Genomic DNA, 23,544 nt, shown 5'->3' on the forward strand with positions numbered 1-23,544 from the left:
AGTCCAGGTTGAATCTTCACTCTCAAACATCGATGCCCACCATGTGTCACTTATTGTTCATCTGTTTTATTTTCCTATCTTCTTAAAGTAAAGTTTCCTTTCTTCTGATATAGCTAACTATGAGGAAATCCATTCCTGAAATCACCATAATTCTTCAATTTACACTCTACTGAATAGGGGTCTCAATTTTTTGTATGGACTTGTAACCAAAACTACTGTCTCGAGTCCAGATTGTTTCTAAATAAGTATTTCACATTTATTGTAATGGTTAGAAAGAATAATGCAGTTCTTCAGTGAATATAATTTAGACTATATTTCAGAATGTCTGTATGCTTTCCATGTTATATGTTCTCTATCAACCGAAAAAGACAGATACAAATTATAAGAAGTTTCTTAGGTGGAGTCCTTTCCTGGCATGTGTGATACCTTGGATGAGCTAGTATTACAGTCAACTACTAAAGCATTAACAAGTTTTTAAATGGAATTTTGTTGTTACTATTGTTTCTTGAGACAGACTCACTGTGTAGTTTGGCTGGCTTTAGATAACTCAATGATCTTTCGGTTTCAGAATTATAGTTGTATGCCACTGTATCTAGCTATAAAATTTTAAAAATTATATGTATACTAAATTTTACTTATTTTGTACAATGTGGGGGGTCGGGAGTAGGTGGGTATGCATGTGTTACTGTGTTCATATGGAGAAAAGAGGACAGCTCGTGGATGTTGGTTCTCTCTTTTCACCATGTGGATCCTAAGAATTTCATCAGGTCTATCATCAGGTCAGTAGATCAACAAGTCATCAGGCTTGGCAGCAGGTATCTTTACCCCCTACCCATATTGTTGGCCCTAGAAAATTTTAAAGTCTAATGTTATTTAAGTTATTTAGTTATTACTTTCAATATGTACGTATATGTGTGAGTGCATGCCATATTGCATCAGATTCCTTGAAGCTGGAGTTACAGGTGTTTGTGAGCCACTTGACAAGAAAGGATGCTGGGGACCAAACATGGGTATCTAAAAGACTAGCAACTGCTCTTACCGTCTGAGCCATCTCTCCAGCCCGACCTTTAAAAAAATTAAAATTTAAAAAGTTTACTGTGTACATGCCTGCATGCGTGCGTGTCCATGTGCGTGTGTGTGTGCGCATGCACGCGCGCATAGGGACTCCTATGCCGTGGCACACCTATGGCAGTCACAGGACAATGTTGTGGACTTGGTTCTCTCCTTCCACTTTTATGTGGGTTCTGGGGGTTAAACTCAGTTGTCAGGCTTATGCAGCAAGTGCCTTTACCTGCTGAGCCATCTTGCTGTCCTATTTGACCTCTCTCAGTACACTGCAGCTCCAGTATTACGTGGGATGTCTTGAAAGTTCTTGATTATTTTTAGAATGATGAAGGTGTTGGGGATATAGCTCAGTGATAGAGTGCTTATAAAATATCCAAGGCTCTGGGTTCTGTCCTCAGCACCCACAATCCAAATAAAATGTCCAGGGAACCAATGTATCATGTAGAAAGCTTATTCTGCCTTTTTTTTTTTTTTTGTTTTGTTTGTTTTTCGAGACAGGGTTTCTCTGTGTAGCTTTGCGCCTTTCCTGGAACTCGCTTTGGAGACCAGACTGGCCTCGAACTCACAGAGATCCGCCTGGCTCTGCCTCCCGAGTGCTGGGATTAAAGGCGTGCGCCACCACCGCCCGGCTTATTCTGCCTTTTAAAGAGGGTTAGCCTATGGTGAGGAAATATTTTTATACATGTTCATGTTTATTTGGGCTTTTAATTTGTCTTTGGAAAATGGCAAAGTATATTAAGTTTTTCTGACTACAGTACTTGATTTTGTGTTTGTTCACCTGACATCCCAACGAAAGCTTTAGTGAGACCTTACTTTGTTATAAGGATGAAGTTGTTTCTTTTAACACCCACACGGGAGTCTTTCTCTGAAACTCTGTACTTTTTGTTTAATAAAACCCAGTATTGCTTTAGAAAAAAAAAAAATAGGAACACATTTTTTAAACCTTTTAAGTGTGATCTATAATTTCTGACTGTTTGTAGTCTGGAGCGTTTTTTGGTAGAAAGTTCAAAAAAGAGAATTTTCTACTATAATAATATGGGTCCTTATGGGAGTAAAAGGTTAATACAATACAATTTTATTTTTGGCAGTATGGGGAAAACCACTCTGCCACAAGTTACAGTTCCAACCTCCAAATATGTTCTAAAATATCATAAGGAATTGGTAATTCTAGGCTAGAATTATTTTAAGTTTTAAGCCTTTGGCCTAAATCCCTGCGCGCGCGCCCCCCACCCCTCCGACTTAAAGTATAAGTTACTAGGATAGCAATAGCACATATATCAGATGTGCTGCAAGAATTAAAGTGAATTAATATAGTATAATGGTTTCATTAGGTAACTTAACATACCAACTAGCACATACCAAGTGTCTAATAAAGGTAGCTTTTTTAAAAGAATGTTTTTGAGCCGAGCGGTGGTGGCACATACGTTTAATCTCAGCACTCAGGAAGCAGAGGCAGGCAGATCTCTGAGTTTGGGGCTAGTCTGTTCTACAGAGTGAGTTCCAGGGTACCCAGGGCCACACAGAGAAACCCTGTCTCGGTAAACCATATATATGTAAATATGTATGTGGAGTGCAAATATACGTAGAGGCTGAAGGCCAACAAGAGGCGACTTCCCCAGTCGCTCCGTACTTTAATTTTTATGAGGGTATCATTGAACCTGGGGCTTACTGATTGAGGTAGCTGGGTGCGATCCTAAGGGGTTCTGTCTGTCTCTACAGTGCTTTTTATAGACATGGCACTAAAGTTAGGCCTGGCTCCTCCCCTCCCCCAGTTACCATCTGAGCCATCTCTCCAGCTCCCTCCCTGTCTGTCTTTTTTTTTTTAAAGTTGGTTTTTGTTTTTAAAACAGGGTAGGTTTTTATTTGTTTTTTTTTGCAACAGGGTTCTGTAGCCCTCCCTGGTCTTGAACTTGTTTTATAGATTAAGGCTGGCCTTTAACTCATTGTGGTCCTGCCTTCACCCCTGAGTATTAAGATTGCAGGTGAGTATTAACCACATCCAGCTGCAAGTTTTATGATTAAAAGTTATTATTATCGTTGTTGTTTTTGTCCAGCATCTCATACTCTACACCTTTTGGTTGTGGCCTGTTTCATAAAACTCTATGGAGAAATTAAAATAGTTAAAATTAGTCATATTTAAAATCACACTCATTGAAAGCTCTGTTATTAGTGTCAGATAACTTAATACTAGGTAAGCCCTAAAGTTGTGATCTGTATTCTGAAGAAGAAACACATAGTTTTTTTAAATTACACTAATTAAACATTTTCTTATTTTTAAAAAGGCCCATGTACATACATGATAAATTCTATAGTTTCTATAAGAAAATTTTGACCTCTGTGGCTGGGTGTGGTGTTGCAAGTCTTTAATCCCATCACTTGGGGAGCAAAGGCAGGCAGATCTTTGAGTTCCAGGCCAGCCAGAACTACATAGTGAAAACCTGTCTCAAAAAGGGTAAGATTTTTGACATCTATACTGGGAGGTATTTTGCAGGTAGGATAGTGTATCCCATTTTAATCTTGCTATTGCTGCTAAAAGAAAGTTGTTGTTTTGAATTTTTTGTTGGGACAGTGGGTCATTAGTAGTCTTGAGACCCACATAAAGAAGAGAACTGATTCCTGGGAGTTGTCTGTCCTCTGTATGTCTGCTACATACATACAGTGCTTGCGCACATCAAACTAAGACATGCAAAATGAATTATTCTAAATTACTTTTTTTTTGTCTACATGTGTTTATATAAAGTATGAGACTTGTGTTATTAGATTTTTTTGTGTGTGTATCTTTTTAGGTCACCAAACGTGATGAAGACTCTTCTTTGATGCAGCTGAAAGAAGAATTTAGGACTTACGAAGCTCTGCGACGAGAACATGACTCCCAGATAGTGCAAATTGCTATGGAAGCAGGCTTAAGGATTGCACCAGACCAGTGGTCTTCTTTGCTTTATGGAGACCAGTCTCATAAATCTCATATGCAGTCCATTATTGACAAGGTAGGGTCTTTATTGTTCCTTACTTCAAAAATAATTTTGGAGTCTTGATAAGTTATTTTTTTGTAATGAACATTACTGTGACTGGTGTATGTCAGGCTTCTGTAACTGAGATTCAGTGTGGCTTGGTATTGTGTCATAGCTAGACCATCAGAATGACATTGTAAACATTTGGGTAGTGTGCAGTGCCTCAGCCAGTGCTCTCCCATGTCCCTTGTCACTGCCCCTCTTCCTTTATTGTTCTCTTTGAATTTTGATCTCTGTAATAGTTATAGCATATTTCTAGATGTGTTTATTTTTATTTTATGTGTATTGCTGTTTGCATACATGTGTGTCTGTGCTTCACATGGTGCCTGAAGAAGCCAGAAAAGGGCTTTGGATTTCCTGGAACTGCAGTTAAAGATAGTTGTGAGCTACCACGTGGGTGCTGGGAATCAAACAGTATCTGGGAGAGCAGCTGGTACTTTTAACCACTGAGCCGTCTCTCCAGCCCCTAAACCATTTCCAAATGCCTTTATCTAATGCCTTTTAATGAGTGATCTGTTGAATGTATTCCTTGAAGCTTCATGATTCTCACTCAGAATAATTTTACATATACTAAAGTTACTACCTCCCACGGTGAATTTGAAATTTTCAGTGAACCTGTTTTTATTTTATCTACTTGTCTGTTTTGATGTAAAGACCACTAGAAGTGACTGTTAGGTCTAGTTCTATTATTTATATCTAATGCAGAAATAAGTATTTCTCTTAAATTGCAGTGATAATTTTAAGAGTTGTTGCATATCAACCTAAAATGTATGAATGTGGTACAGAAAGTCTTAACATGCTGTGCAATATTATGTTGTATTATGCTAAATAATAATAGTATTTAGTTTTTGCTATTTCCTTAAATACTTAGAATTTAAGTAATGACTGCCAGCTTAAGAGTTCACAGTACATTTAATTTAGAGATAGAATCAAAACCTAAGAGTATTTTAAAAATATTTAGCATTTACTAAATGCAATGTGCCTGGATGATCTTAAGTAATTCATTGTTTCTTTTGACCAAACTTATATTATCCCTTCTATATAGAATCAGAGAAGTCTGTACGCTTTGCAAATCACCTAGGTTATTGTCTTAGTGTTGTATTGCTTTGAAGAGACACCATGATTATAAAAGGAAAGCATTTAATTGGGACTGGCTTATAGTTTGAGAGGCTTAGTCCATTGTCCTTGTGGTGAGGAGCATAGTGGCACACAAGCAGACATGGTAGTTGAGAGTTCTACATCTGTATCTGCAGGCATCAGGAAGAGAGAGCCATTGGACCTGGCTTGGGCTTCTGAAACCCCAAAATCCACCCCTAGTGACATACTTCTTCCAACAAGGCCACACCTCCTAATCTCGGTCAAGTATTGCACTCCCTAATGACCAAGCATTCAAATATGTGAGCCTTTGGGGGCCATTTTATTGAAACCACCACAGTTATGAATGTTAAAGGTCATTTGAACCTTGGTGTGCTGGCTTTAGAATGTATTCTTAACTATTAGACCTCTTCCCACCTAGACTTTGTCTCTTTCCTTGACCCCAAACATGACACTTTTTGAATAACTAATAGATTGATTGAGAATGGGGAATTGAGTTTTATTTTGTTTTTCTGCTTGGTCTATAACTTTCAGTTTGTAACTCTTTCTTGAATACCTTTGTGTTAGTCAGGGTTCTCTAGAGTAACAACTTAAAGAATGAATTTCTCTCTCTCTCTCTCTCTCTCTCTCTCTCTATATATATATATATATATATATATATATATATAGAGAGAGAGAGAGAGAGAGAGAATATATATATATATATATATATATATATATATATATATATATATCCAACAATGGCTGACTATGAATCAAAAGTCCAGTAATCCAATAATTGCTCAGTCCATGAGGCTGGATGTCTTAGCTGGTCTTCAGTATATGCTAGAATCCTGAAGAAGTCAGCTCTAATGCCAGTGAAGGAAAGATCTTGCTACAAAGGAGAGAACAAGCAGGCAAAAAGCAAAAGCTTCCATCTTTCTTCCATGTACTTTATATAGGCTTCCAGCAGAAGGTGTGGTTCAGATTAGAGGTTTGTCTTCCTTCCTTAAAGATCTGGGTTAAAGGTCTGTCTTCCTACCTCAAAGATCTGGATTAGAAGTGGATCTTCCTACTTCAAATTAAGCAAAAATCCCTCACAGGTGTGCCCTACACTTTTGATTTTAGTTAATTCCAGATGTAGTCTAGTTGACAACCAAGAATAGCCATCACAACTTTTAGCTTAATTACTAGCAGCTCCTATGTTGGGACAAAAGCTTGTACCTGTGATTGTACAAATTGTACAACTAACTAGTTATAACTTGGTGAAACCCTGCTAATAAATCCTTTTTTTTTGGAGACAAGGTTTCTCTGTTAACAGTCCTAGCTGTCCTAGAACTTGCTTTGTAGATCAGGCTGGCCTTGAGCTCACAGAGATCTGCCTGTCTCTGCCTCCCTAGTGCTAGGGTTAAAGGGGGTGTGCCACCACCGCCCTTGGACTGAAATTTTGTTGTTGTTGTGTTTTGAACACTGCAAAAGCTTTATTTGTACAATCTTCACAGGACAATTTTGGGGCTGTGTAGTTGGACTTTCTTTTGTGTGGGCAGAGATTTTCATCGGGACCTCTGACCACTTCCCAAATAACCACACAGAGACTTAATATTAATTATAAATGATCAGCTGATAGCTTAGGCTTGTTACTAACTAGCTCTTTTCTTTCTTTTTGGTTTTTCAAGACAGGGTTTCTCTGTGAAGTTTTGGTGCCTGTCCTGGATCTTGCTCTGTAGACCAGGCTAGACTCAAACTCACAGAAATCTGCCTGGCTCTGCCTCCCAAGTGCTGGGATTAAAGGCATGTGCCACTACTGCCTGGCCTAACTAGCTCTTATAACCTAAATTAACCCATATTTCTTATCTGAGTTCTATCATAGCTCATAGCTTGTTACCTCATTGTCTTGCTTCCTCTATGTCTGGCTGTTGACTACTGAGACTCCGCCCTCCTTCCCAGTGTTCTCCTAGTCTGGCTTTCTTGCCCAATCTCTTCCTGCTCAGCTATAGGCCAGTCAGCTCTTTATTAACCAGTGATAATACGTATTTACAGTGTAGAAAAATTGTTCCACAGCACTTTTGGGACCATCAGCTCCCCAATAATGACACTGACATTTATTATTCATTTTGAAAGCTTGGCCTTTAGCTCAGGCTTGTTCCTAACTAGCTCTTATAATTTAAATTAACCTGCTTCTATTAGTCTACATTCTGCCTTATGGCTTTTTACCTCTCTTCTATATTCTGTATGTTCAACTCCCTCCTTGTTTTGCTGGTGTCTCTTGCACACCTAGATTCATCCCAAGTTCCTCTCTGCCCAGAAGTCCTGTCTAGCTATTGGTCATTCAGTACTTTATTAAACCAATCAGGTGCCCTAGGCAGGCAAAGTAAAACAATGGCACATCTTTACACTGTTCACTCACATATCCTGCAACAGGGCTGTACCACTGTGTAAAAACCTGTTCTCTCAGGCCTGTTGCTAAAATGTAAACAAACACAAATCAGACTTATTGGTGACTGGACAGTCCTTTTGTTCCTGTCTCATGTATGACAATTTCCATAGCACTGCAGGCTTCAGCAGTACTGCACCACTCTGGAGAGAAATGATACAGGCTCCTTTTCATCCTCCAAAGCTGCAGCAAATCCTTCCTGTTGCCTCCTCTTAGCTAGAGCAGCCAAATAAAAGTTTTTGGTTCATAGGTGGCCAGGCCCACAAGTACTCAATGCAAGTTGAACTCCCCCTGGCACTTAATTAAGTTGACAATGAATGCTGGGTACTATAAGCCATGTTTCTAGGAGGCAGCTGTAATTTGATTAATCCACAGGGTCCTCAGGTTCCATTTCTTCAGTCTGCAGGCCTGCATGTACTTTGGAAGCTCTGATCACCACCCTGAGAACCAGCTAGTAGCAGTGATTCTTCCTTCCACTAAAGTGCTAAGCATGTTTCAGCACCTCCTGAACCCGCCAACCCTAGTCTTCAAGGCATTTTCACAGCCAGAGCTGTGTAAGGAAGACCATGGTGTGCTCCCAAGTTCCAAGAGGCTGCCATTTGAACTGAATTTTTTTTTTTTTTTTTTTTTGGTTTTTTCGAGACAGGGTTTCTCTGTGTAGCTTTGCGCCTTTTCCTGGAACTCGCTTGGTAGTCCAGGCTGGCCTCGAACTCACAGAGATCCGCCTGGCTCTGCCTCCCGAGTGCTGGGATTAAAGGCGTGCGCCACCACCGCCCGGCGCTGAACTGAATTTTTTAACTAATTAATTTAAGTTTAAATAACCAAACATTACTAAGTCTGTCATACTGTAAAGTACAAATTGAGAATGTATTAAAAATAACAAGGCAGAAGCGGTGGATTGCTGAGTTCAATGCCAGCCTGGTCTGGTCTACACAGTAAGTTCCAGGGCAGCCAAGGCTACATAGAGAAACCTTGTCTCCAAAACAACAACAACAAAAAAACAAAAAAACAAAAAAACCAAGAAAAGCATTAATCATTATGAATACGTGGAGAAAGAAATATGAGCTAGCAATTCACGTAGAAGGTACTTTAGCATATCCAGTTGGTAGGAAAGAATTCAGCCTCAATAGTGATCTGGACATAGTGGTACATGCCTCATTTCCATCATGCAGATGATCAAGAGTTCACATTCAAAACAGTGATTAAAATACATATGCTGATTGAGTCTGTTTATGGTTTTTAGAGTCAGGATTTCTCTGTAGTCCTGGCTATCCTGAAACTCCCTCTGTAGACCAGGCTGGCCTAGAACTTGAGGAAATATGCCTGCCTCTGCCTCCTGAGTGTTGGGGTTAAAGGCATGTGCCACTATGCCTGGCTGATTGAGTTTTATCTTTTAAATTATAAGTATATTAAAACATAAAGGCATGCTAGGATTCTAATGGCAGCTGTGTTAATTCCTTTGTTTTTTAAAAAAAGTTTGCTTTTGAAATGACCTTTTACAGAATGACCTTTTGAAAGAGGAATTAGCTGCCAAAAGAGCTAAATGTTTTCAAGTAAAAACTCATAGCTACTATTATAAAATTATCATTTTCCCAGTTGAAAATCCTTATACATGGTCAGCAGAGGGAAGTTGTTGTTGTTTTGTGACAGTGTTTTTCTATAGCCCTGACTGTCATTCTGTAGACCAGGCTGTCCTCCTGCCTCTGCCTCCTGAGTGCTGGGACTAAAAGCGTGTGCTACCACCACCCAGCTTAGAGGGGAGTTTGTATGAGAGTATGTCTCAAAAGTTTTAGAAAAAAACACAACCTTCAAGAATCCTAAACTAAATCAGAATTTTCTTAAAAATATTTATTCTTTGACAATTTCCTCTTGATTATATTTACTCCAGCTGCCCTTTCTCATTTTCCTTCCCCCTCCCCCAAGATGATGTCTTCCTCCTACCGTGAGATACTTTTTGTTTTTTCTCAATAACCCACAGAGTCTAATTAGTGATACTATGCACATGAGCATGGGGTTATCCACAGGAATATGGGCAACCTACTAGGGGCCACATCCCTGAAGCAAAATAACCCTTTCTTCTCCAGCAGTCATCATCTGCCAATAACTTCTCAGCTAGGAGTGGAGCCTGATAGGCTAGAATGGTAACTAGCTTGATCTTTGTACAGGTAACCATAGCTGCTGTGAGTTCATTAATACAACAGCTCTGTTATGTCTAGAAGACACATTTCACAGCTCTTCTTCCCATCCTCCAGCTTTTACATTGTTTATACCCCTTCTTTGATAGTTCCCCAGTCTTGGTAGTGGTAGTGGTGGTGTGATAGAGATGTCCCGTTTAGGTCTGAATAGAACTTTTGACCAGTTATGAATCTCTAAACTAACTGCTGCCCATGCAGAAAGAAGTGTCTCTGAGCAAGGCTGAGAAAAGCACTCATTGATTTGTAGGTATCAATAAAAATATTAAAGCAGTTTGATGACATATCCATCTAGCAAAACAAGAATAGGTTCACCCATTGGGCCTGTGACCTCCTTGGCCATGGATTTTGACAGGTTTACAATACCAGTTGTGAATACCAGATATGGAGCAGGCTTATGTTCCAGTTTAAAAAGCCTCTTGGTTAACCTAGTAACCTTCATGCCACATTGCATTGATGGGCACCTCTTACCTGGCTGGTTAGCATGCAGGGTCCACTGCTGGATGAGACCATTGTTGGCTTGTCAACCCCAGCAGCCTGCATAGAGCTATATAGCACTACGACAGCTAGCCAAAGGAGGAAAGATACACGTCAGTTCCAGTTTGATTTCTCTGTGTCCTGCAATCAAAATGTAACAGGATTTTTTCAGCTGTCTAGACATTTGAAATTATTTAGACTATTTAATAAATGAAATTCAGTTTGTACGGTTTATATATTTAGTGTCATGATCTTTGATCTTAAGAACTTCAGCTCATTCAGTATGACTGTACTCGGTGGCATTATTCTATCATCTGACATGATTTCTAGATTATACTTCCAAAATTCAGTTATTTGGAAGGATTACCAAGAACCCAACTAAAAGGTGGTATCGGAAGAAAGGCCTCACATTTGAAGTATGTGATAGCAGAGGAAACGGTATTGTACATAGTGTACCAAGCTGTGGATAGAGAAATCTTTTTTTTTTTTTTTTTCCCTTGGTTTTTCGAGACAGGGTTTCTCTGTGTAGCTTTGCGCCTTTCCTGGAACTCACTTGATAGCCCAGGCTGGCCTCGAACTCACAGAGATCCGCCTGGCCCTGCCTCCTGAGTGCTGGGATTAAAGGCGTACACCACCACCGCCTGGCTTGAGTCTGGCCAAAGCATAGATTAGGTGGATAGACACAAACTAAAATTAATAAATTGCAAAAATGCAGGTGTAAATAAACTGTGTTTGAAAAGGGAAATGAATGTTGTCCTTTTTCTTTTAAGTTGCAGACCCCTGCCTCTTTTGCACAGAGTGTTCAGGAGCTAACAATTGCTCTCCAGCGGACTGGAGACCCGGCAAACTTGAACCGACTAAGACCCCACTTGGAGTTACTAGCAAACATTGACCCTAGTCCAGGTAAAGCCAAGAGAAATTAATGGACTATTTATGTGTACCTCAGTACTGCTTGGTGATTCTTCAGTTATCTTTTGTTACATTCATCTCAAGTTTCCCAAAGTTGTTTTCCCAGATATTTTCAGGAGTATTTTAGGTTTTGCCCCAGATAATATTCTCTTTATCTCATTAGTTCACCTTAACTAAAATTCATTCAGTACTTTATAATGTACTGCTTACTTCACTAAGAAAATAGCTCTCCTTCATAACTCTCCTGCCACAGCATGCTGTGTTTTCCTCTTTTGACATCTTTGTCACAACTCCTTTTCTCAATTTTCCTTGAGCTGCATACCCATTATTCCATCTTCTCATAATACCTTGTTCCATTAATTATTCTCTATACCTTTACTTGGGCATTCCTTTCTCACCCCTCCTTGACCTGAAAATGTACCCAATGACCTGTTAGCTGAACAATATTTTAGCTTCTGTCTTCTCAGGGTTTACTTCGAATGCAGAGCTAACACTCCATACTGCTACTACTACTACTACAGTTTGCTAGTCACTACTTCCAGAGATGACGTCAGATCCTTAAGCTACTTCCTATATTTTCAGCACTTACTAATATTGGATGCTTCTTTGATACAGAAAAGCTTTTGCTGCTTTATTTTTATATGCATCACCCCACACTACCCCATCCACAAAAGTGGTGTCTCTACCCTTGGAGCTGTTTCCTCTGCATCCTTGGCATCAAGTGTTACCTCTGTATAAAATAGATTTCCAAAGAGCTCTGTCAATGCTGGTGTTATCACTTCAGAGCCATTTCCCAAAGGTTCCTAATGTTCATTGTCATCTGTTCTGTGTTTCAGAGTGAGTTCATCTTTGATGCCCACTCTTCTAGCTGTTTCTTTTGTCATCTGAATGTTAGTTTTTTCACTTGTTCAACATACCCTTGGAGACATAGGGTTTATCTGTTCTTCTTTGCTAAGCCCTTCTGAGGCCAAAAGAAAGCATTGGATCCCCTGGAGCTGGAGAGTTACTGCTGGTTGTGAGCTGTGTGGATGCTGGCAGCTGAATCTGGGTCTTCAGGAAGTGCAGTCTCATTTTGACTGCTGACTGTCTCTCTAGCCCCACAACGTGGCTTGTTACTCTTTGTCTTTGAATCAGTTTTCTTGACTTCCAGGCCACCCCATTCTCTTAATTTCATTTGTCAGTACCATCTGCTGATTTTACATTTCCATAATCTCTGACCTTTTGAATGTCGAATTATACTCATCCCCAAGATTATCTTGTATCTTTAAATATCATTATTGAACACATTTGCCACATTTCTTCAGTTCTGGGATCTTTTTAAAAGTTGATTTTAGATTTATTTTTATTTTCTGTGTATTAGGGTTTTGCTTGCATGTGTGTGACTGTGTGTCTTCATGCCTGGTATCTTTGGAGGTCAAAGAGGGTGTCAGATTTCCTGGAATTAGAGTTAAAGATGGTTGTGAGCCACTATGTTGTTGGGTTTGTTTGTTTGTTTGCCAGTTAGTTTGGTTTTTTAATTTTGTTTTTCTAAAACTTAAATAAATTTGTACTTTGTACAGTGGTATAAATTTATCTTTTCCCCCCGATTTTGGTGACACAGAATATAACGGCATGTGTGTCAATTGGTCTTTTAGGTCCAGACCCTTTTCCCCAGCACTGTGTTGTGTTTGTATCCATCATGTTGCTGGCCCAGTCTAGCAGTCCTCTTGAATGTCTAGTAAGCATTTCGGACTTCATCTGTCCAAATGTGAGACCTTAATCCTTGTCCTCCTAGTGGCTACTCTGTTTTTCCATTTGTTGGCCCGGAATCCTTAGAGAAACCCTGCTCTTCTTTTTCTCATAATGTATGTATGATTCATCAGCAGATTGCCTGGGCCCGTCCTTTCAAGGCCATTCAAAAAAAAAAAAAAAAAAAAAAAAAAGGTCTTTTTGAGTGACTGTTGACTTTTCCTTTATTTTCAAACCTGATTCTCCCTCCCAGAGTTGAAATGCATCTGTGTTTTAAAACCCAGTACAAATACCATCAATGGTAGTCTTATATAGAATTCATCTATGAAAATGTCTTCTCACTTCATTTTGTGTTTGTTAGCATGTATTAATGTGTTATGTATGTGGGTGTGTTTGGAGGCAGTTTAATAGAGAAAGGGTTTATTTTAGCTCACAGCTCAAGGTACTGTCTACTATGGCAGGGAAGTCAAGGCAGTGGGAGCTTGAAGCAGCTGCTCATATCACATCCACAATCAGGAAACAGGGATGAATGCAAACTATTGCTTAGCTTGCTTTCTCCATTTTATAATCCATGATCTTCTGCCTAGGGAATGGTCTTGGCATGGTTAAGATGGGTCTTTCTAGATACACAGTTAAGATGCGTCTTTCTAGATAAGTTAACATAATTAAGATAATACCTCACAGGCACACCCAGAGACCCATCTCACAGGTGATTCTAAGTCCTTTTAAGTTGATACCACTAACCATCACAGATGAATAAGTGTCTGAAAGCTCTGTAATGATTAACTTGGTTGCATCAAAGTGCTGATAATATTTCCTTCATTGGTTTAATATTGGATAAAACATTGCTTAAGATTATAGGTTTTGTTTAATTTTTAATTTTATAGATGCTCCTCCTCCAACATGGGAACAGCTAGAAAATGGCCTGGTTGCTGTACGTACAGTAGTACATGGACTGGTTGATTATATTCAGAACCACAGCAAAAAAGGAGCAGACCAACAACAGGTAAGGAGTTGCTGTTTGAAATCTGCAGATCAGCCACTCTGGGTATATCTAGAAACTGGTCAGTGTAGGTAGAGATACAGAGCGGAAAATAATGATATGAAATAATGATATGAATATTTTAAGACTGACTGTAGGGGCTGGAGAGAGGCTCAGTAGTTAAGAGTACTGGCTGCTTTTCCAGAGAACCCAGGTTCAAGTCCCAGTACCCACGTGGTGTTTCACAACCTCCTATCAGTCCAGTTCCAAGGTAATCAGATGTCCTGCTCTGGCCTCTGTGGGTACCAGGCATGCACTGGTACATAGACATACATGTAGGCAAAACACCCATACATATAAAATAATTTTTAAAATTGTTTTAAAAAAAGACTCTGACTGTAGAAATTGTAAGTTAGCCTGATTAGTAGTTAGTGTGTCGGTTTTGCTCAAGTAATTTTATCTGACACTAATTCTTATTGGTCGTTGTTCTGGGATCATTTCACATCAGATATAGAAACATTTGATGCATTAAAAATAGATTCTTTGGTAAAGCTTATTCCATTTAAAAATGCTTACTCTCTTCACTTCATATTACATTTCAGTTTGATAATGTCACTTTTTGGGTACCAATGCTGTATTACTAGTACTTATCATATATTTTAGATTTTTTTAATGTTAGTATTTTAAGGAATTTCATTAATAATGTTTATTACACTAGTGTGCCAAAGCATCTTCAAATTTTAAAGAGTATTTTTTACATTTATTTGTGTATGTGTTGGTAGTATACCCGTGGAGGAGGTGAGAGGACAACCTTGGGGGTCCTAAAGATCAAACTTGGCAGCATCACCCACTGAACCATCTTGCTGGCCCAGATTTTGTGGGTTTTGTTAGTAGACAGTTATATGTTACATGATCACTACACAAATGTTAGAAGGGTATACATTTTGGAAGTCTTTTTGGTCTTATTTTTGTGAGACAGGGGCTCACATATCCCACTGTTAATCTCACTGAATGAGTGTGAAGACCATTAACTAAATTCTTTGATCAAATTATGCAAGCTCTATTTTTTGTTAGCTTTATCTTCCTAAAGTGGGGTTTATATTAGCCCCTAAACTGCCAGACTAGGGGGGTTTCAGTTACATAGGAACTTGGCAGAACATCTCAAATATTATTTGGCAGAACATCTTATCAGGGTGGAGATCAGGGTATAGGGTGTGGAACCTGTCAAATTCCAGAAAATGAGTCAAGACCTGGTCAAACCCAAGTTTTACAGAAAATAGGAGTGAATTTATTTTGACCTTGTGACAAGATGGAATCAGGCTGGTCCATCGCTACCCTAGCTATGAGCTCATTGTATAGTTGAGAAAGACTTTGAACTCCTTGATATTCTTGCCTCTACCCCTAAATGCTGGGACTGCTGGTGTGTACCACTGTGTCTGGCATATACATTTTAAAGTCTTCAACTCTTTGGAAAGAGAACCTTGAAATTTATTGAGGAAAAAAATGTTTAATATTTTATGTATATGTATGTGTGTTTTTTCTGTGTATATTCGTGCACCATGTTTGAGCCTGGTGCCATAAGTCGGAAGAGGGCACTGGATCTCCTTGAACTCGAGTTACTGTGTGGGATCAGGAAACTGAACTGAACCCCAGTCCTCTACAAAGTGCTCTTAACCACTGAGTCATATCTAGCTCATTATTAATTTCTGATAACACATATATTTGAGAATATCAGCATGTTAGAAAAAAATGAGGACTTTAAAATGTTTTTCTTTTTCTTTGAGAAGTTTATACAGTGATGATCTTACCCATTCCCCAGACTCACCCACACCTCCAACTTATATCCTCTTTTTTAAAATTTAAATTTGATGGCCCATCAACTGCAATTTGTACTATCCATATACTTCTGAGTGTGAGGGCAGCTGCTGGAGCACGGTCAACATTCTTCAAGTCTTCCCTCCTTTGTAAGCCATCAGCTGTTCAAAGCTCCTTAGTTGGGCAGGGGTTCAGGAGCCTCGTCCCACTCCATACTACAGGCTTGACTGACTCTACCTTATGGAAGTGATCACAGCTGCTGGAGTTCATGAGTGCACTGGCCTTGCCATGTACAGTCTTTCTGCCAGACTTCTCATCCATGATGGTCTCTAAGCCCGTAACAGCACGCCATAGTCACCTATTCTCTGCACTGTGAGCAGTTGTGAGTTTCTGTGTTAACCTCATCCTCTGCACAGAGAAGCTTCTCTGATGCGGACTGAGAGCTGTACTGACCCCAGTTCAGGATTGCTCCAACCCTCCGGCTGTGTTGTCTTAGTAGAAGCACTTTTATTTTCAATGTGTATGGGTGTTTTGTCTGCATGTACATGTATGTGCTTGGTGCCTGTGGAGGCCAGAAGAGGGTGCCTAATTCCCTGGAACTGGAGTTCTAGATGGTAGCGAGCTGCCGTGTGGGCACTGGGAATTGAACCCAGGTCTTCTGGAAGAGCAGCCCTAACTCTGAGCTCCTATACTATTTTTAAATTTTAATTTTGGACCTGAAAAGATCTCTTATCTCAAAAGCTTTTAAGCACCTAAGTTCAACACCTGGAACACAGGTAAAAGTGTAAGGAAAGAACCAACCCCACAAAATTGTCCTCAGATTTCCAGTGGTGTCCCACCACCCCACAGTGCCCCCCACCCCATCCCCTGCATGTGCGTTCATGCGCGCACACACACACACACACACACACACACACACACACACACACAAATAATAATTAAAATTTAATTTTCAACTCTGTGATTTTCCCCTCCCCATACTTTTGCTCTGGATAGTAGATAAATGTGGGAATTAGCTTAAATTATTTCATGCTCTCAGAATTCTAAACTGTAAAACATAAAAATTACATTTGTTACTGTGTGATATTTTGATCTTGGTCTTAGCCTCCACAGCATAGCAAATACAAAACATACATGTGTCGAGACATGAAGCAGAGAGGAGGATGCCCTCGTGGGGCCAGCTGTACGTTTGCACACTCACAAGAAGAACTGGAAAAGTAAGTATGAGAATCATGGGATGCAGACTTTGGGATAAGGAATAATTTGTTGGCTTTAAGAAATACAAAAAGAATCACAGAATTCTCTTCAGTGCATAAGAAATCTTTATGAATTAAGTACATTTCTTAAAAGTTTTAAGTTTTTATTGCATTGTTTCTATGGGAAGCTATTTTATCATTAACTAGATATCAAAATGAGTCATTTCCACACAAAGTTTGAGTACTTTTTAACGATTTTAACTGATTTTTACTAATGGCTAAAAAATTTACTAATTTTAGTTGAAACATTTGCTTTTCATATAGATTTCGTAAAATGAACAAACGTCTGGTTCCCAGAAGACCCCTGAGTGCCTCTTTGGGTCAACTTAATGAGGTGGGCCTGCCTTCGGCACCTATACTTCCTGAAGAAGGTGCAGTGGATTTGTCCAGCAGGAAGCCGCCTGCACTACCAAATGGAATTGTATCGGCAGGGAGCACGGTGACACAGCTGGTTCCCCGTGGGACAGACCCCGGCTTTGACTCTAGTCTGAAGCCAGGAAAGCTAGACCACCTGAGCAGCAGTGCTCCTGGGTCTCCCCCTGACCTGTACGTATCACATTTCTTCCTTGTAAACTGAGTAGAGGGAAAAAAAAGTTTGGTTCTAAAGACAGTGCTTACTGGGTTTCGTTGTTTTTTCTTCTGTTTTGAGTCAAAGTCTGTCCTTTAACTCACTGCATAGCCAGAGATGACCTTGCAAATCTGATCTTCCTGCTCTCACTCCCAGACACTGGGATTGCAGGCATGCAGCGCTGCGCCCAGCTATGTTGTGCTGAGGATTGAACCTAACAACTGAGCTAAAGTCTGGCCCCCCAAAATAAATTGTTTGCCTTTGTACTTCTTTTTCCTGCACTAATGATTTTTTTTTAAGGGGGGTTATTTTTTTTTTACTTTGTAGGAGAGATTAACATTCAGATATATCAGTTTTCAAAGTACTGGCAGTCTTTTAATGTGAAACATTTAATGTACATTAAAAGTATAGTTTAGAGACTTTAAATTTGTCTTATATAATTTTGCTTCCTTAGGCTGGAATCTGCCCCTAAGAGTATTTCTGCCTTACCTGTGAATTCACATCCTGTACCTCCAAGGGGACCAACAGATCTGCCTCCCATGCCTGTCACCAAACCAATTCAGATGGTACCTCGAGGTTCTCAGTTATATCCAACACCACAAGCGGATGTTTATTATCAGGACCCTCGAGGAACTGCCCCAGCATTTGAGCCAGCACCTTATCATCAGGGTAATATCTTTCATTTAAGTCACCAAATTTATCATATAGGTAAAAAGGATCAAGTCTATCAATTTTATAGACTGGATTAGCATTTACTGAGCATGTAGACTGTGTAAAGCTGACCAAGAATGAAAAAAAAAAATGTAGTGGATGCAAACTAAATTTACAATATGGTTTCTGTCTTAGTTAGGGTTACTATTAATGCAACCAAACTCCATGACCAAAAAGCAAGTTGAGGAGGAAAGGATTTATTTGAGTTACACTTCCACATTGCTGTTCATCACTGAAGGAAGTCAGGACAAGAACTCAAACAGGGCAGGAACCTGGAGGCAGGAGCTGATGCAAAGGCCATGGAAGGGTACTGCTTACTGGCCTGCTCCCTATGGCTTCCTCAACCTGCTCTTCATTTAGAACCCAGGACCACCAGCCCAGAGATGGAACCACCCACAGTGGGCTGGGCCCTCCTCCATTGATCACTAATTGAGAAAATGCCTTATAGCCTCGTGTGGTGGTGCACACCTTTAATCCTAGCACTTGGGAGGAAGAGGCAGGTGGATCTCTGTGAGTTCGAGGCCAGCGTGGTCTACAAAGTATGTTCCAGGACAGCCAAGGCTATTATACAGAGAAACTTTGTCTTGAAAAACCAAAAAGAAAAAGAAAAGATAGAAAATGCCTTACAGCCAGATCTTGTGGAGGCATTTTCTCAATTAAGGTTCCCGCCTTTCAAATCCCTCTAGTTTATGTGTCAAGTTGACATAAGACTAGTCGTCACAGTATCCATATTGGCTTTGTAATACAAGTCTTTAGAGCTGCAGTTCTCAACCTGTGGGTTGTGACCCTTTGGCAACCTTCTATCTCAAAAAATATTTACATTACGATTCATAAATGGAGAAAATTACAGTTATGAAGTAGCAACAAAAATAATTTTATGATTTGGGGTCACACCATGAAGAACCTGTACCAAAGGGTCACAGCATTAGGAGGGTTGAGATCCACTGATCTAAAAGTTCTATAGTACAGAGTCAGCTTAATAGTAAAGACTAGTTCAATGTGTTGCTGCATGCCTTTGATCCCAGCACTCCTGAGGCAGAGGCAGAAAAGATAAAGGGGATGCTGATATTTCAAACTAAAGTGTTGATTGGTTCTGTCAGAGACAGGTTTAGCTTTGTTTTAATGGTAATAAAGTATCTTTCCTGTCCTCTTTTTCCTGTAGGCTTTCACCTTTAAGTCACATGTCACCTCTACATTCAAAACTAGTGAATTTTTATAGTTTTGTTATTGCTTATTTATTGGTAGGTTGGTTGGTTTTCTGAGACACGGTATGATTGCAGTGTGTATACCAGGCTTGCCTTGAACTTACTGTAGCCCAGACTGGCCTTGAATTCATGATCCTTCTGCCTCACCCTCCTAAGTGCCAATATTGCAGGCACCTAGCATAAGAATAGATTTTGATTGATATAACATGACTGTGGGAGCCAACTCCTACCTTTTCCAGGGTTCCTATGAGGAGGAGAGAGGGATAAGAAAATATTAGAAAGAAAGAGAGCCTAGTTGACGAGAAGAAAAACACAGGATAGCTTCAGGAGGACCTGGGTCAATACCCAACAGCCTTTTCCATTTATCCAAAAAAGCTTTTTATAGCAATGCCAAGGGGCAAAAGACCTCTCCCTTGTTAGATCAAAGCACACTGCACAGCCAAGTGCAGACCTTTCCACACACCTGGTAACCATGCTTGTGGTCAAATCATCCCATTATGCAGCTCTGCTGGGTAAAGCAAGCTCAGATTCTCGGACCCTGAGTATGTTCCACTAGGAAACCTTTGTGGGTCTCTACACATGACTGATACAGGTTATATATCTATATAAAAGGATCTGACTTGATTTTTATCTTCTGAAAAACTGTAACTGTTTTTGTTTTTTTGTTTTTTTTGGTTTTTCGAGACAGGGTTTCTCTGTGTAGCTTTGCTCCTCTCCTGGAACTCACTTGGTAGCCCAGGCTGGCCTCGAACTCACAGAGATCCGCCTGGCTCTGCCTCCCGAGTGCTGGGATTAAAGGCGTGCGCCACCACCGCCCGGCCTGTAACTGTTTTTGTTCAGGCAGCCAGTTTATAGCATTATACTTTATCAGGAAGGGTTCAGTTACAGAGAACAGAAATCTTTGTAGCTGTATTAAGCATAAAAAGGTTTAGTGGAGGAATGGGCTTCTTTCAAATTGGTGGAAGTACTAGGGAAGTGGGCTTAAACTAGGTCTTTAGAAAAGGAGTCCTAGAAAAGCACTACATGGCTGGTGTAGAGAGCAGAAGTAAAACCTTTGGTCTTAACTGGTGGTTCCAGGTGAAAGTCTACTGCCACAGTTGCTGTCTTAAGAATTCTAGAGCCAGAGGAGCCACTAGATGTATACAGCAAACTGGACCTTTTTAAAAACAATTATGGAGTGTTTGATGCAATGTGTTTGTACACACTTCTGTTGGTGCCTCCCCTTACCACCCTCCCATCCCTTCCTACCCAACTTTGAGGTTGCCTCTTTGTTGTTGTTTCTTTTCTTTCCCCATCAAGTTCAGGTTATGTTGCTCAGCTAATCTTGAGAGTGGGACTTGCTTGGTAGTAGTCAGCCTACCAGGGGTCACATCAATGAGGAGAACTGACTCTCCCTCTCAGCAGCTGCATGTCCACCTTCCCCTCTATGCAGGGACTGGCTGGAGCTTGTGTAGGTCTTGTGCATGCTGTATCATGAAAAGTGAACCTGTAGCACGTCACATCTAGCACATAATAGTTTTGAAGTTGAAACTCTACAATAGCAGAGCCTGCTAGAGCAGGAGTATAATTGTAGCTACTGAGGAGCCTGAGGCAGGAGGATCTCAAGTTTGAGGTATGCCTGGGCTACAAAGTGAGTTCAGTGCTGGTCTGAGCAACTTCAGAATACCATCTCAAAATGAAATATTTAAAAAGGAGCTAAGAATCTCGCTCAGTAATAAAGTGCTTGACCAGTATTCATGCAGTCTTGGATATAAAAGTCTACAGAGTTTGAGAAACTAAAGTAGACCCTGAGTGTCAAGGATGCTTATGAAAATTTTCCAGTGACTGTTGCATTAGGACAAACCAGAAGGAAGGGTCAATCTACTATTTTAGATTATATGTAGATTGATCTTTTCTATTGATTTTTAATAGTTATTTGTTATTTGGAAGAGGAAGTTTCTCTGGGATTGAATTCAGGGCCTTATGAGTTCCAAACAAACACTACCACTGAGCTGCACTCTTGGCCCTAAGGATAGTATTTGCTTGCTAATTTTCATAAAGCTAGCCTAAACTGTACAAGTATTGTGAAAGTTTATAAAGAAATAAGTAGGTCATAACACTTAGGCCTTTTAATGTTTTAAAAGGAAAAACAAAAGCTTATATAAAAAGCAGATGTGCTCACTATTGTTTTGGGTTCCTCTTTTATATTGTACAGGTATGTACTATACTCCACCACCATGTGTGTCCCGCTTTGTTCGACCTCCACCATCTGCTCCTGAACCTGGTCCTCCATACTTGGATCATTATTCACCCTACCTCCAAGATCGTGTTATAAACTCTCAGTATGGCACACAGCCACAACAATACCCACCTATGTACCCACCTCACTATGATGGCCGCCGTGTGTACCCTGCTCAATCTTATACAAGAGAGGAGATTTTCCGGGAAAGCCCTATACCTATTGAGATTCCATCTGCAGCAGTACCATCCTACATGCCTGAGTCCAGAGAACGATACCAACAGGTAGAGGGATACTATCCAGTGGCTCCTCATCCAGCTCAGATCAGACCTTCATACCCTAGGGTATGCTGTATTTTTTTACTTATTACATAGACTTAATTTATATTTATGAGGATTCTTACTTTGCTATGGTAATAACCTTTTTAATTGGCTCTCTTTATATGAAAACATGTATTTCTTATCTTTTCTAAAAAAAGATTTATTTATTTATTATGTATACAGTGTTCTGCTGCAGGCCAGAAAAAGGCACCAGATCTCATTATATATGGATGGTTGTGTGAGCCACCATGTGGGTGCTGGGAATTGAACTCCAAACCTCTTTAAGAGCAGCCAGTACTCTTAACCTCTGGCCATCTCTCCAGCCCCCCCGCCCCAAATCTATTTCTTAAATATTTCTTTAAACTTTTATTTTTTGTGTATGTATGTATGTATAATTGGTATATGTGTAAGAACACAGGTGCATGTGTGTCACTGCACACTTGGGTCAGAGGACAACTCTTGACAGTAAGTTCTTTCCACCTTGTTCAGTAGGTCTCTCTTGTTCTTGCTGCTGCTCAGCATACCCCAGGTTAGCTTGTCTATAAGCTTCCAGCTGATTCTTCCATCTGTTCCTCCCATATCACCATAGCGGACTGGGATTACATGTGTGCCCCGCCACATCTGACTCTCCTTAGAGGTTCTAGAGCTCAAACTTGGATTGTTAGGCGGTAACAGCCAGTGCTTTTACCTGTTGGTCCATCTCCCTGGTTCTGAAATGTGGTGTTATTTTAAAAAAAGCAAAAACATAATGGAAGCTTCACCAATCTAAACATTGGTGGTTTGTGTACTAAGTCTAGATCAGCTAGGAAAGTTAGAAGATCTTGAGAGTTTGCCTTGGCTTTCTTTTTCTTTCTTTTTTTTTTTTCTTTATTCTCTTTAGTGTTTATTTCTGGATGTTAAGATGCATATATATTCTCCTTCTGATTTAAATATATATGCTTAATTAATATGTGCTGGAATTCTTTGTCAACTTTAAATAATCTTTCGATTTTCAGGAGCCTCCTTATAGTCGGCTTCCTCCTCCCCAACCTCATCCTAGCCTGGATGAGCTACATCGCAGACGGAAGGAAATAATGGCCCAGCTTGAGGAAAGAAAGGTTATCTCTCCACCTCCTTTTGCGCCTTCACCAACATTGCCTCCCGCGTTCCATCAAGAAGAAGTAAGCATGTCATTTTTAGTCCTGTGTGTTAATTTTGCCATTATCATTTTTAATGGTAATGTAGCCTGTTTAAGAAATGAGAGCAGGGTGGTTGGTGGTGATGCACATCTTTAATACCAGGAGGCAGAGGCAGACAAATCTCTGAGTTTGAGGCCAACTTGGTCTACAGAGTGAGTTCCAGGATGACCAGGACTACACAGAAAAACCCTGTCTTTAAAAAAAGAAAGAAAGAAATTATCTGTTCACGAGGAGATGTTTGTCAAGTTTCAAAATTATGAGGCTATTTTTCTTTTTTCTTCCAGAGATTTGTTTCATTTTACATTTAGATCCATAACCCATTTAGAATTGAGTTATTATGTGAAATGTTAGAATCAGGGTCTATTTTCCCTCTGTAGGGATAGCTCATTGGCCCTACACCA

At 39.9% G+C, this 23,544-nt stretch overlaps 1 protein-coding gene and 1 pseudogene across 2 annotated transcripts in view; one reads left to right on the forward strand and one right to left on the reverse strand.

The window, feature by feature from the left end:
• Rc3h1 (ring finger and CCCH-type domains 1) overlaps nucleotides 1-23,544 on the forward strand; it is a 56,772-nt gene that overhangs the window by 11,529 nt on the left and 21,699 nt on the right. For both annotated transcript variants that reach the window (XM_052737355.1, XM_052737356.1), the window contains exons 5-12: nucleotides 3,852-4,052; nucleotides 11,024-11,156; nucleotides 13,778-13,896; nucleotides 16,792-16,904; nucleotides 17,208-17,489; nucleotides 17,966-18,180; nucleotides 21,622-21,989; nucleotides 22,961-23,125. In XM_052737355.1, coding sequence (XP_052593315.1) covers nucleotides 3,852-4,052; nucleotides 11,024-11,156; nucleotides 13,778-13,896; nucleotides 16,792-16,904; nucleotides 17,208-17,489; nucleotides 17,966-18,180; nucleotides 21,622-21,989; nucleotides 22,961-23,125 — 1,596 coding nt within the window. The remainder of the gene's footprint in view (nucleotides 1-3,851; nucleotides 4,053-11,023; nucleotides 11,157-13,777; nucleotides 13,897-16,791; nucleotides 16,905-17,207; nucleotides 17,490-17,965; nucleotides 18,181-21,621; nucleotides 21,990-22,960; nucleotides 23,126-23,544) is intronic.
• Nucleotides 5,959-8,152, reverse strand: LOC128109864 (39S ribosomal protein L20, mitochondrial-like; annotated as a pseudogene).

This window comes from Peromyscus californicus, unplaced genomic scaffold (assembly GCF_007827085.1).
Source record: "Peromyscus californicus insignis strain IS unplaced genomic scaffold, ASM782708v3 Scaffold_14__1_contigs__length_90479793_seg_2, whole genome shotgun sequence".
NCBI classification, from domain to species: Eukaryota; Metazoa; Chordata; class Mammalia; order Rodentia; family Cricetidae; genus Peromyscus; species Peromyscus californicus.